At 38.7% G+C, this 12,002-nt stretch overlaps 1 protein-coding gene across 2 annotated transcripts in view; it reads left to right on the top strand.

Annotated features, from left to right (window-relative positions):
* stxbp5l (syntaxin binding protein 5L) overlaps positions 1-8,978 on the top strand; it is a 149,345-nt gene extending 140,367 nt beyond the window's left edge. For both annotated transcript variants that reach the window (XM_053328479.1, XM_053328480.1), the window contains 6 exons: positions 2,606-2,845; positions 5,313-5,676; positions 6,449-6,614; positions 7,770-7,881; positions 8,110-8,330; positions 8,937-8,978. In XM_053328479.1, the coding sequence (XP_053184454.1) occupies positions 2,606-2,845; positions 5,313-5,676; positions 6,449-6,614; positions 7,770-7,881; positions 8,110-8,330; positions 8,937-8,978 (1,145 nt within the window). The remainder of the gene's footprint in view (positions 1-2,605; positions 2,846-5,312; positions 5,677-6,448; positions 6,615-7,769; positions 7,882-8,109; positions 8,331-8,936) is intronic.
* The last annotated feature ends 3,024 nt before the right edge of the window (positions 8,979-12,002 follow it).

Genomic DNA, 12,002 nt, shown 5'->3' with positions numbered 1-12,002 from the left:
AGGACTAAAATATATTTCACTGCACCATAGCACAGAGCTGGGGTGACTCAGTGACTACCTGTCCTGATGCTGAAGAGGCTTTCAAAAGACAGACAAGTCCTCACCCACACACACCTACATCCATGGCTGACTGCAAGATTAAAAACCAAAAGATGAAGCAGTAGGTCTGCAATTATTTTGTGTTATGAGACATTTCTGTGCAATCTCTGCAGTAATTAACTAACTTATCTGAACTGAGGAATACAGTTAATGGTACTGTGCACCTTACTATTGTAATGAACTGCAGCACTCATCCCTCTCAGAGGGATATCTGAGTTTATTAGCTGAAATATTCACTTTTTTTTTATATCAGTGTATATGATGCTTGTTTTGTGATATGAATGAACTATATTATTGCGTTCATGTTTATATACAATTTGTTCTTAGGTCTCTCTTGCTAGCTAACTATTTTTTAAGATATCCTATTTTAAAGTCAAATAAGTAGATTCCAATTAAAAGCACACAATTAAATCCTTGAAAACATCTGATATATGTATATACATGCTAATTGATATTAAATCAAAACTGATAAATAGAAATGAAAGCAAAGACTTAAGAGGAGTCTCAAGGTGTCTGTCCTTGTGTCTCTGCAGTGTGTGTGTGGGAGTGTATGTGTGAAAATCTGCTACTTTGTCTCAACACTTCAGATTGTCTGCTTTTCCTAATCACCCTCCTGACACTTCCTCGCCTACCTCTAGCGCCCTGTAAGGGCCCCCCAGGGGTCCCTGTGTCCTGTCAGAGTACCACTGTGCCTGACTTTCATTAGCCAGCACCCCACGGCTTCTGTCACACAGCATAAACACACCCCAGCGACACATGGCAAAACTGAGCCGCTGCTGCCCAGACTCACAGCAAAAGGCTATTTCTTCTGCGTGGTTGCCAGCGGCATCGGACAGCAATGTTGTCATGATACCAGAATTTTGACCAACATCTAAATATATAGATGCTGGCTCAATATTGTGGTAAACAAGAAACAAAACAACCAGCTTATTAGCATAATTAGTGCAGATTTCATGTCAAATGAATTGGCTCTGTATTTACTCTTGGCATCAGTGGGGGGAAAAGTTTGCAAAGTGGGATCCAGTCGAAAACCTTTTGCCCGAAATTTTTGTTGTCATGTCGAGCACACATAGTCTACATCAGAGGTATAGATAACATTCAAAGCGTGGAAACATGCTGCTCTTGCCAGAAATGTTTAGTTGAGCAGATGGTGTTGACAATGGTTTAGAGTATAGAAAGATAATGCTAGTAGAGGTTGTGTGGCCACCAGAAACATAGACAAGCTTCCTAATGTCGCAATCTCTATCTCTGTCTCTGTATATATTTGAACCAATCTATCCATTCTCTCAGTTGCATATTTCTTTCTTTCCCTTTCTTTCATTTTCTGGTACCGCTGTTCATCTGTCCGTCTTGTCCGTTTCTTGGCTGGATGGCGACACTTTTTTTTGTGTGCGTGAATGTATGTGTGGTCTTTGGGGCATTGGGGTTGGGGGGACATGTGGTTTGTCCTATGGGATTCATGTTGTGGGGGATGAGTAGGTTATGCATCCAGGAGGGCAATGCTTCAGCAGTTTCACGGAGTCACTATGTACTCCCACGACGAGCACCACAGCAACACAGCCTACTGCTGGAGCGAGAGAGGTAAGGGGGCTTCGGCCACAAACCCATCAACTGCTGTCCTGCTGATGAATATACGTCCGTCCGTCCGTCCGTCAGTCACTCAGTATGTCAGTCCGTCATGTGGCCCTGTTTCATCTAAAACATGCCTAGAAGTGCTTGTCCTGAGGAGTAGGAGTGGGGTGATGCTGTTTCGCTAGCAGTGCATAGTGTGTGTTTTACAGGCAGCATACATTTTGGCATACAGCACACTGTACAGTATATCCCCCAACCCCCCCATCAAGAGCAGAATCAAACATCTGTCGAAGAATAATTAATTTCAGCCTGATATGTGTCCACCAGGCTTTTCACCCATCAGTACTGTTGTTACATAAAGTCTGCACTCTGTGTAACGTTAGGCTGGGAATGCAGTGCTGCACATTGCCTGGCTCTAAATAATTTAGAAATGCAGCAATACAGAAATACTTTTATGATGGACGCTTTAAGTACACAATGGAGAACCTGAATGGGAAGCACTCAAAATGAATTCAAAGGGGTTTTAGATTTGGTGTGTGTCCGTGTGTGTGAAACAAAGACAAAAGGCAGTGTGTGTGCAGGGTTTGATGCTGAAGTATGTTTGTCCATTTATACTAATTGGTCACTTTGCTCCTCACCTCTTTTCAATGGCACTTTGTTTCAGTGTTATATACAATCTGCTGAAGAAAACCTTTTAGAATATTTGTCTTCTTCGCTCTTTTACTCTCGCTCCTTAATGCATACTTTTTTTCTGTTGAGCTTGTCCTCTCATACCATCAGTATTTCTTCTTTGTTCAACTCTCCATGAATTTCTTCCTTCCAAATCTACCTTACTCTTTCTATTTTTTTTCTCTCCACCTCCGCCCTTAATCTCTCCTGTTGCATTGTTTTATGTCTTTTACCGTGCTTCTGTTGGTGGCGACCGCTGCTACAGAGAGTCGTGAAAACTCCTTCAGCCGCTCACGCAGCTCCAGTGTGTCCAGCATTGACCGGGACACCAAAGAGGCAATCACCACTCTGCAGTTCGGAGAGTCATATGGGCGAAAGAGTGACGCCCTGCCCACACCATGTCTGTGGGTAGGAACCAGTTTAGGCGTGGTCTTACTCATCCCAATGTCCGTTCCCACTGAGCAGGAGGAAAGGATGGAGGAATCTGTCACCATTGGCCCCAGTGGTAAGTCCCAGTAAATTAGGGTTTCATCACAGAGTAATACTAAAATCTTTGATGTGCCCACTTTTGGTTTCAATTCAGAATTAAGTATTTTATATATATATTTACAACCTGTCTAATAGCTTGTTACATAGTTGCAGTTGTGTCCCCATGTTCCCAAGTCTCAGTAATAAACTGAAAATCAACTACACGTCCTAAAACCACATTTAAGTCTTTTCTAGGGCTTTAAACTTCTTTCAGCTTTGTAAACACCATAATCAATACCAAAATCCTAGTACAAGATTAAAAGTTTTAGACATTAAGAACTACTCAATGAAATCTATGTAACATATGATTCAGTTTCTGCTGTTTTCATTTTATTGGCATTTTGAAACTCTTCACTTAGTACAACAAAATAGAGATTAAACATATTCAAGAGTAATGCAGTCTCACTTCAGAGTACCCCATTTTTATTGAAAGTGTTCTACTCACCTGTTGCTTTGAAGCTGTAATAGGTTTTATGCTCCACATGTGACAGACAAAGGGCTCAGTGTGGGTTTCCAGTGTTTCAATGTTCTTGATGAAATAATGAAAAAAGGACCTGGAGAGTGTCAGACGCTGCCCACTGCACCAGGTGTGAGATCACACATTAGATCAAAAACGAGATCCCTTTTTTGCGGCCACTGTGTTGTGAGTGTCACCCAAGCCGCGGTGCAGTCGCCATCATCCTTTAACCCTTTCCATCCTGCCAAACAATGCCATTATGTTGTATCTCAGAGGGTTAAAAATCTGCCTCATGCATCAACTTGTAGAATTGAAGTGGTTTATTGAAAGACATCCAAATGACATTGTAAGGCTTTTGCACGCAATGGTCTATTTTTCACACAACCACCTTTCTCTTCTCACTCCTCAAAGACTGATGTCGACCCTGCCAAAAGTCAGGCTGGCTTCCCTTTTTTCTAGAGCCTCACCCAAAATGACTTTGCACGAACCATCCTGTTTTTAATACTTGACCTAAAATTACCTTACAATACCATAACACACACAAAAATAGTACTGAATGTTTTCCCCATTCCTCTTTGTAATCAATTGTCATGAAACTTAAAAAATATCCAGACTACTTAGTGCCTATTTAATTATTTCACATATAACAAAGGTTCTTTCTAAAGTTGATACATTAGTAGGTTCTAGAGTTTCCCACTGAAACAAACCTGACACTTAGAAGACACTGAAGCAAAATCTGGTTCTAAGCTAAATGCTAGAGGTTGTCATAAGAGCCCAAGTCGATATGACTGGTGTCGTCGATATCAAACAGGCACTCTTTGAATTTTGTTAACTTGGAGGGCAGCACAACAAGCTGTAGACACAAGCCACTAGTGGTTTTCAGATGGTTTATCCAATCCCCTGCAAAGTAAGTGCTGCTCTTTTCCAAACAGTTACCGAGGACAACTGCTCAAATAGTTCTGGCAGGTTAGCATATAGTGGGTTTATCAGAGCTTGTTTTTTTGCTAAAACAGCTACCTACTGTGTCTGAAAATGACATTCTGAGAGTGTGAGACTGAACCAGAACAGTACACTTGCAATCCGGAAAACCAAAACATATGAGCTGAATGCTTAAACACTCTGGTGAACTGCATGGAGCTGCATTTAAAAGCTCAACTCTCCCCAGGTCCCACTCAGACTTACACAAACTGTTTTTTTCTTTCAATAACACGGACATTTGTTGTCATAGAGAACTTTGATTGGCATTGTCATGCACGATACTACACTGGTTTCTTTACTCAAGAACAAGTATAGATTTTGCCACCCAATTGTATTGACACAACTGTGCCATTTAGACATGCATTACCATTTCAGAAAGTCTGCTGTGTGAGTAAAAAGGTTTCCTGCCCAGAGTGAAAACATCAATAGTCTCAAAAACCCTGGACCTCTGAAGCTGCAGTTTTTCTCTTGAGACTGAACGCACAAGAAGCAAGCTTATTACTGAAAGGTCACAGATTTAGTGTCAAGGAAAACTGGGCAAACATAAAGGAAGTATGTTGTTGCTGTGTTTTCAAAGTGCTCCTGTGAACTTCCTGTAAATAGAGGATCATTTCTTACAGAGTAAATGTTGTGTGTGGCCAAAATGCCAGCAAACTTCAGTGTACATGTAAGAACTAATTACTTAGTACCCAAAAGTAGATAAGAGGTTATTCAAGGCTCCATCATGTGAATATATGAACCATTCAAACTGACATTCTCTGTCTCATTTAACAAGTAAAGCTCAGTTAATCTCATGCATCACGCTCTGGCGAAGGTCTGTTTGAGCGAAAGCTTAGAACACAAACACAGTGTTTGCAATGGGGATACTTGGGAGATGCTGTGACTTATTTTAATTAACACTAATTCTGGCATCTCTTGGCTCATAGCTCATGCTGTAAAGCTAGAAATATAAGTTTTAGACTTCATTCTTTTCCCTTTTCCTTTTTTCGACTCTAACAAACACCCCCAGGAATGGTCTTGATGCTGAAAGGCTCTGTGTTGCGCTTTGGCTTCTTGGACTGCATGGGAGCACACATTCAAAGCCCCTACGAAGTTTGGCGAGACCTCAATGCCCCTGAGGACCCTGATCGACCAAGGAGGCGCAAGCTGGTAAATTTTTCACCCTCGTCCTCCCAGGACGCCTGCGGAGAGGGACATCTGGCTGTAGTGTGCTCCGAGAGGCAGGCCAAAGTATTCTTGATGCCCTCGCAGTCTTGCCTCTTTGTCCACAACATCACTGAGTCATCTTTTGTACTGCGAGCCGACATTGTATCTGTGTCTAACAGCGTGTGCCTGGCCTGCTTCTGCGCTAACGGACATGTCATGACACTCAGGTACCTCATCACATTTACTTACGTGTTTTCAAATCCTATGACAAACTACTACTTGTACATCTGTCTTACATTGCTCTGTCTCATCTGATGTCTGTTTAAACTGAGACTTTATGCATGTATGAATGAAAGTATCTTCCTGTTTCCTGTTCCTGTTTTGGATATTTTCCTGCTCTAGTTTTGTAATGGATCAGGGCTGCACAATTAATCATATAATAGCAGAAATTATTATTCTCATTTACAGTTAATTAGACTTGGTTGAGTGTAGTATTGATGCTTTTGTGTTTAGGGTGTCTGCTCTGATGTATCACATAAAGTGTGTCCTATTTAAAGGCGGTGATACATCATAGGTATTTAATGTGAGGACACTTTCACTAACTGGTTTCTGTTTTTAAATATACCTTTTCACAGCAGAGAAATTCTTCAAGTGTAATGTAAAGTAATTGCTCACTACTTGGTTTAATGCTATTTGATGGCACAGTTTTGTCCTGTTTTATTTCTAGCTCTAATAACAATTTGATTTCATGTGATTTATTCATTTGTTTTATTTACAGCTGTTTCATGCACATTGTGAGACTGAATTCAGGTTTCTGTCTGTCAAATGTTCACTATTCAACTACTTTGTTACCAAAAAATGTGATAAATAATTCTTAGATTAATACTATTCAGATAATTGTGATTTTGACTTTTCTCCTGTCATGTAGCTCACATTTGACTGTGATGTATGGTGGGGTTTGCTTTGGAGAGTCTTTTACGCTTCTCATTCTGCCCACAGTTTGCCCAGTCTAAGACCGATGATGGATGTCAATTACCTGCCTATGACAGACATGCGCATTGCAAGAACCTTTTGCTTCACCAACGGGGGGCAAGCGCTGTATCTCAGCTCCCCGACAGAGATCCAGAGAGTTACATACAGCCAGGAGATGTGTGACAACCTGCAGGTCAGCACTGCAGTCTGTGTGTGTTCTATCTCTCTCTCTCTCTATTTATATATATCAAGACATCTATCTATCTAGACATCTACCTGTCTGTTTAGGCATACATCTAAACATTTATCTATTAAGACATCTATCTCTCTAGACACATATTTACCTAGACGTCTATCTAGACATCTATCTATCTATCTAGACATATATCTTTTTATGTAGACATTTATCTATTTACACATATCTATCTCAACATCTATCAAGACAATTAGATCTATCTGTCTATCTGTCTATCTGTCTATCTGTCTATCTATCTATCTATCTATCTATCTATCTATCTATCTATCTATCTATCTATCTATCTATCTATCTATCTATCTATCTGTCTATCTGTCTATCTGTCTAGACATGTAGATATCTAGACATGTAGACCTCTATCTATCTAGACCCCTATATATCTGGAGATCTATCTATCTAGACATCTAGACATCTATCTATGTGGACATCCGGACATCTAGACATGCAGCGTCTCTAAATTTTGCTCTGTGGTTTTATGAAAGGCATCCATGCTTGTACTGATGTACATATGAACACTGTTCTAATTCGCATCATCTCACATTTTGGCTGTGAGTTCAGAGAAGTATTGGTGCAGTAAATAAGCAGGTGCTATTGTTCCCACCCCGGGTGAAGCCCGGTGCTGGCGGGGGCCACTGAAGTGAAATGTCACACTTGTCATAGTGGTTTGAACTCCACTGGGTTGATTGCATGGATATGATTTTACAGCACAGTGCATGCGTGCGTACACAGGTACATTTATATTCATAGATGTGTTTATTCTCACTGAGAGTCATCGCTGCACTCTCACTAATGAGAACTGTCATCGCTGGAGCTGGTAACATGATGGTGCCATACTGCCACCCACAGGCAAACAGTAGTTACTCAGATTATGGCCCTGTTCTACTCTGTTAGGGAAATGTGAGTATATAAAAAGGTCAATTTAGGACCCACATTATCACTTAGTTATACCAGCATTATAACAGTTTTCACAAATGTGATAAAAATCTCAGTCATGTCAAATGTATATCCACCAGATCAGGAATAATTGTTCTATTACAACTGTATTGTTTGTGAATCATTTTTTTTATTTCATGTTTCTTTTATTCATTACAGGAAATGCTGGGAGAGCTATTTACACCAACAGAAACACCAGAAGCCCAGAACAGAGGCTTTTTAAAAGGCTTCTTTGGAGGAAATGCCCAAACATTCGACAGAGAGGAGCTCTGTATGTGTTTGTTTTTTTCTATCTTTTTCTCCATATGAAGTGTTTCATTCCAGCCTGTTATAATCCATCATCAATATATAAAGGAATAAAGGGTCCAACCTAAGGTTAACTGCACAACTAATAATTGCCTCATAGCTATAATATTAACCTAGAATGTGATTTATCTATACGTGTCCTGTCATTTAAAGCTTTTGTCTCTCATTCTTGTTTATCTGATGTGATCCACAGTTGGTGAGGCAGCAGCTGGGAAGGCTTCTCGGAGTCTGGCACAGCACATCCCCGGGCAGGTGGGAATGGAGGGCATGAAGGTGGCAGCTACCGGAGTGGTGGGTGAACTGGCTCGGGCCCGTATTGCTCTGGATGAACGAGGCCAGAGACTGGGAGAGCTGGAAGACCGAACCGCCCTGATGATGACCAGTGCAGAAACCTTCTCCAAACATGCCCATGAGGTAATAAAAACAATAGTAATATTTAATATGCAATATATTCAGTAGGGGCCAAATTTAGAATACTAATTTAATCTTAATCTTATTTACATCTCATTTACATAATATTCCTTTACACATACTGTTGTGAATTGTGAATTGAAATAAATAAAAAAGAAGATATGATAAAGAAGAACTAAACAAAACTGAAAAGTGCATTAAGGATAAGGTTTGGAAGTATTACTGAATTTACTGTAGTATTACTGAAACAAAAATTAAGAATTATGTTATTTTAATGTTAACATTGTAGCCATTGGAAACATACTTATGTAAAATACACATAATGAAGAAAATGTGGTCAAATGTAATTAAAAAACAAGCTTAATTGCTCACATTGCATTTCCTTTATCTCATGTTCATAATTATAAAGTATACAATAATAGAATAATGTAAAGTTCAACTGTGCAATATATGTTTCACTTTAATATCCATGCAATATCAATATCACAATCAGTTATATTATCATTACACCAATATTCCTCTCAACATACTGTTTTTTTTATTTTTTTTAATGTGGTGTTATTACAAACAGTAACTTTACTCCTTACATTTTTTTTTACCTCTCTACAGCTGATGCTAAAGTGCAAGGACAAGAAATGGTACCAGTTCTAAAAGCAGGACAGACGGTTGACGGACTGCTGGGAGCTTTATTCCAGGACAGGGACTTTCACTCTACAGATGAGATAAAAAGAAAGACTCAAGAGTGACTTTGTCTTTGCTGCTTTTGAACAGGCTGTGTGTACGGCACTGTCACACTGTTGATGGGCAAGGACACGTTCCTTGTCTAGATATGTGGTGAGAAGGACAGAGAGAGGATGGCAGCACCTGATGAGCTGAAGATGGAGCTGGAGATAACCGACAAGTCTGTGTGTGTATGAGTGTGTGTGCGTGCGTGCGTGTGTGAGAGTGTGTGTGCGAGTGTGTTTGTGTGGTTGGGTTTTATGGACCTCACTGTGTAGATACTCAAAAGTTAAGAAACCAACATGAAATGCATGAAACTAAAATGGATGACTATTAAAAATATCCAACTGCCATATTAAAAAGCAGCATGCTACTTTAACAGGAGATACAAAAATAAAAAGTTTTATTTAATGATATAAGCCAACAACAGAAACTATGAAAAACTTTATATTTTTTGAAATATTGACAAAAAACTATATATAAAAAGGGAAATGTATACCTGCATTGCTATTAAGCCAAAACTTGTGTTCCTTTCCCTTTTTCTTTTTTTCCTTTTTTTTTTTTTCTTTTTCTATTTTGGTTTGTTAAAATGTTTTTCTTAGTCTCAGCAAATATTACTTGACACAGTATAAATGCACATAGTTAGCTTTCTCTACACACACTAAAAAAAAAAAATAATGCTACTGTAAAACTATGTTCTTACCAATTACTCCGGGCTGCACAGTGCAAACACAGATCAGTAGTATTTACACTTAACTCTGCACAGTCTAATCACTCTGACTTAATTTCACTTTTCAGCTGCTGCTACTTACAAAAGTGTTAAATGACAAATGTGGAATATTTCACTCCCCAAACCTGAATTGTACAAAAACAGAGAACAGATGAGAGTGAGAGGTATGCAAAGGCTTAAAAGAGATAAAAAATAATAAAAAATAAAATAAATAAAAAAAATTCTGGACACAGTGTGTTTGTAAACCTATGTACTATTCACGTGCCATAAAAAAACAACATGAGTGAATCCACTTACTGTAAACTTAACTAACAAAGAGCTAATATGTGGTAGTCAGATGAGTCCTTGGAGTTGGCCACAGAGGGCATTTATCAAAGTCAAATAAGTTTTCTTTTGAGGTAAAAAAAATAAAATAAGAGGGTGTTATTTATTTATTAATTTATTAATTTATTTATTTTGTTCTTGCTGGTTTACCATTTGAGTCTTTAGCTGCCTTTGCCAGATGTACAAGTTTAGCTGGTCATTAGGATGTGTGTGTTTGTGTGCGTGTGTGTGTGTGTGTGTGTGTGTGTGTGTGTTAGAGAGAAAGAGTGCCATCCATGTTAAAACAACACACTCTTTCTCTGCCAAAGCAATCAGAAATGAATGACACCCTCCCATCTCTCTCCACCTCCGTCTTTTTAGAAGTCGTAGTTTGGTCACATTTTCGATTTAAAAAAAAGAAAAAAAAGAAAAAAAACCCAGGCGGCCCTCTCTTTCATCGTCACAAACGGTTTGTTTTTAGTGATCGTCACTGTCTGCTGTGTGATGACAGTACAAAGAGGAGTTGGCGTCACATCCGTTTAACCGCTACCAACTCCCCTCGTGAGTCGTTTATCAGTCAATGGTTCGGGATAAGTAAATTTTTTTTTCCCGGTAATGTTCAGATGTGAGTCAGTGAAGAAACTATGTACATGTGTAAAACATTTGCAACAATTTCAACTGGAGGCAAAATATGTTACTTTTTTTCGTTCAATATTGTTCTTGATGACTATGATATCCTCTTGTCGCAGTCCTATATTTGATGGTGATGGCCTCTCAAAAGGAAGGCTCTTGTATGTTTAAAAACAACATAATGTTCCATGATACATGGTCGTGTATCATATTGTGATTGTGTTGTACATGTCAATGGGTAGCCACATGACACGGGCAAACAGCATTAACTGAAGAGGATATCTTGTACTTGTGTATTTGTCTGTGGTTTGAATTGATATGAAAAACCAAACAGAAGATTATCGATATCAATCTCTCTCTCACACATCTGGCCTTTATGCACACAAGCATCAACACATATTAAGCCTTGATCGTGTTGATGTCATTCTCACATAAAATATGCACAGAGACATATTACACTCGAAGCCTAAAAAAAAAAAAAAAAAAAAAAATACAACAAACACAGACACAAGTGAGTCTCTCTGCATTGCTAGTCATATCTGCCTGCTTCCTGTCAGGCTGCTGAGACATTCCTTAGGCTTTAAAGGGCCTTCAAACTCATTTGTTTTCACCAAAACCTAAATCCAAAAAGCTGAGCCACATGGATTTTAGGAATTACATGTTATTGGACTCAATGAGGTGTCTTAAACATGACAAAAAACAAAACCAACAAAAAAAAAAAAATCAATTTCTCTCCTTATCTCTGTACCGTCAATGAGATTTGTGTTCAGTGCAGTTCTTTCAGTGGCAGAGAAAACTAACAAAAACAGAAAATTAAAAAAAAAAAAATCAGACTTCTAATGACAGGGTGTTTTGTTAGTATGTTTTTGGTTTTTATGTTTTTGGTTTTTATATTAACTGTACAGTTCAATCTTGGGAGAAAGGTGAAACAAAACAAAAAAAAAAAGCGATAAAAGATAAAGACATTCTTGGGATATTTTTTCTCTGTATATGTTGTACCTGTTTACTGCTGGTACTGTATCTGGTATTCTGGCTCTGTCTAAATCACTGGAACTCTGTAGATCTTCACGCTGTAGTATCCTGAAAAATAATTTCTCTGGTTTTCTCAATGATGGCAGCAAAGTTTGTCTTATTTAAATGGATTCTACCACTTTTTGTTCTTATTGATATTATACTAGTGTAATAGGAATTACTTGACAAAAAAGAAATGAAAATATGTTGATGCAAAAGCAAACTGAAATAAACATTGATTGATGTACACAGTTGAGAGCTCTGTTTTTACTGGTCCCTAA

Source organism: Scomber japonicus, chromosome 11, assembly GCF_027409825.1.
Source record: "Scomber japonicus isolate fScoJap1 chromosome 11, fScoJap1.pri, whole genome shotgun sequence".
Taxonomy (NCBI): Eukaryota; Metazoa; Chordata; class Actinopteri; order Scombriformes; family Scombridae; genus Scomber; species Scomber japonicus.
Note: the sequence above shows the minus strand (reverse complement) of the source record. Positions and strands in the feature narration are given on the sequence as shown.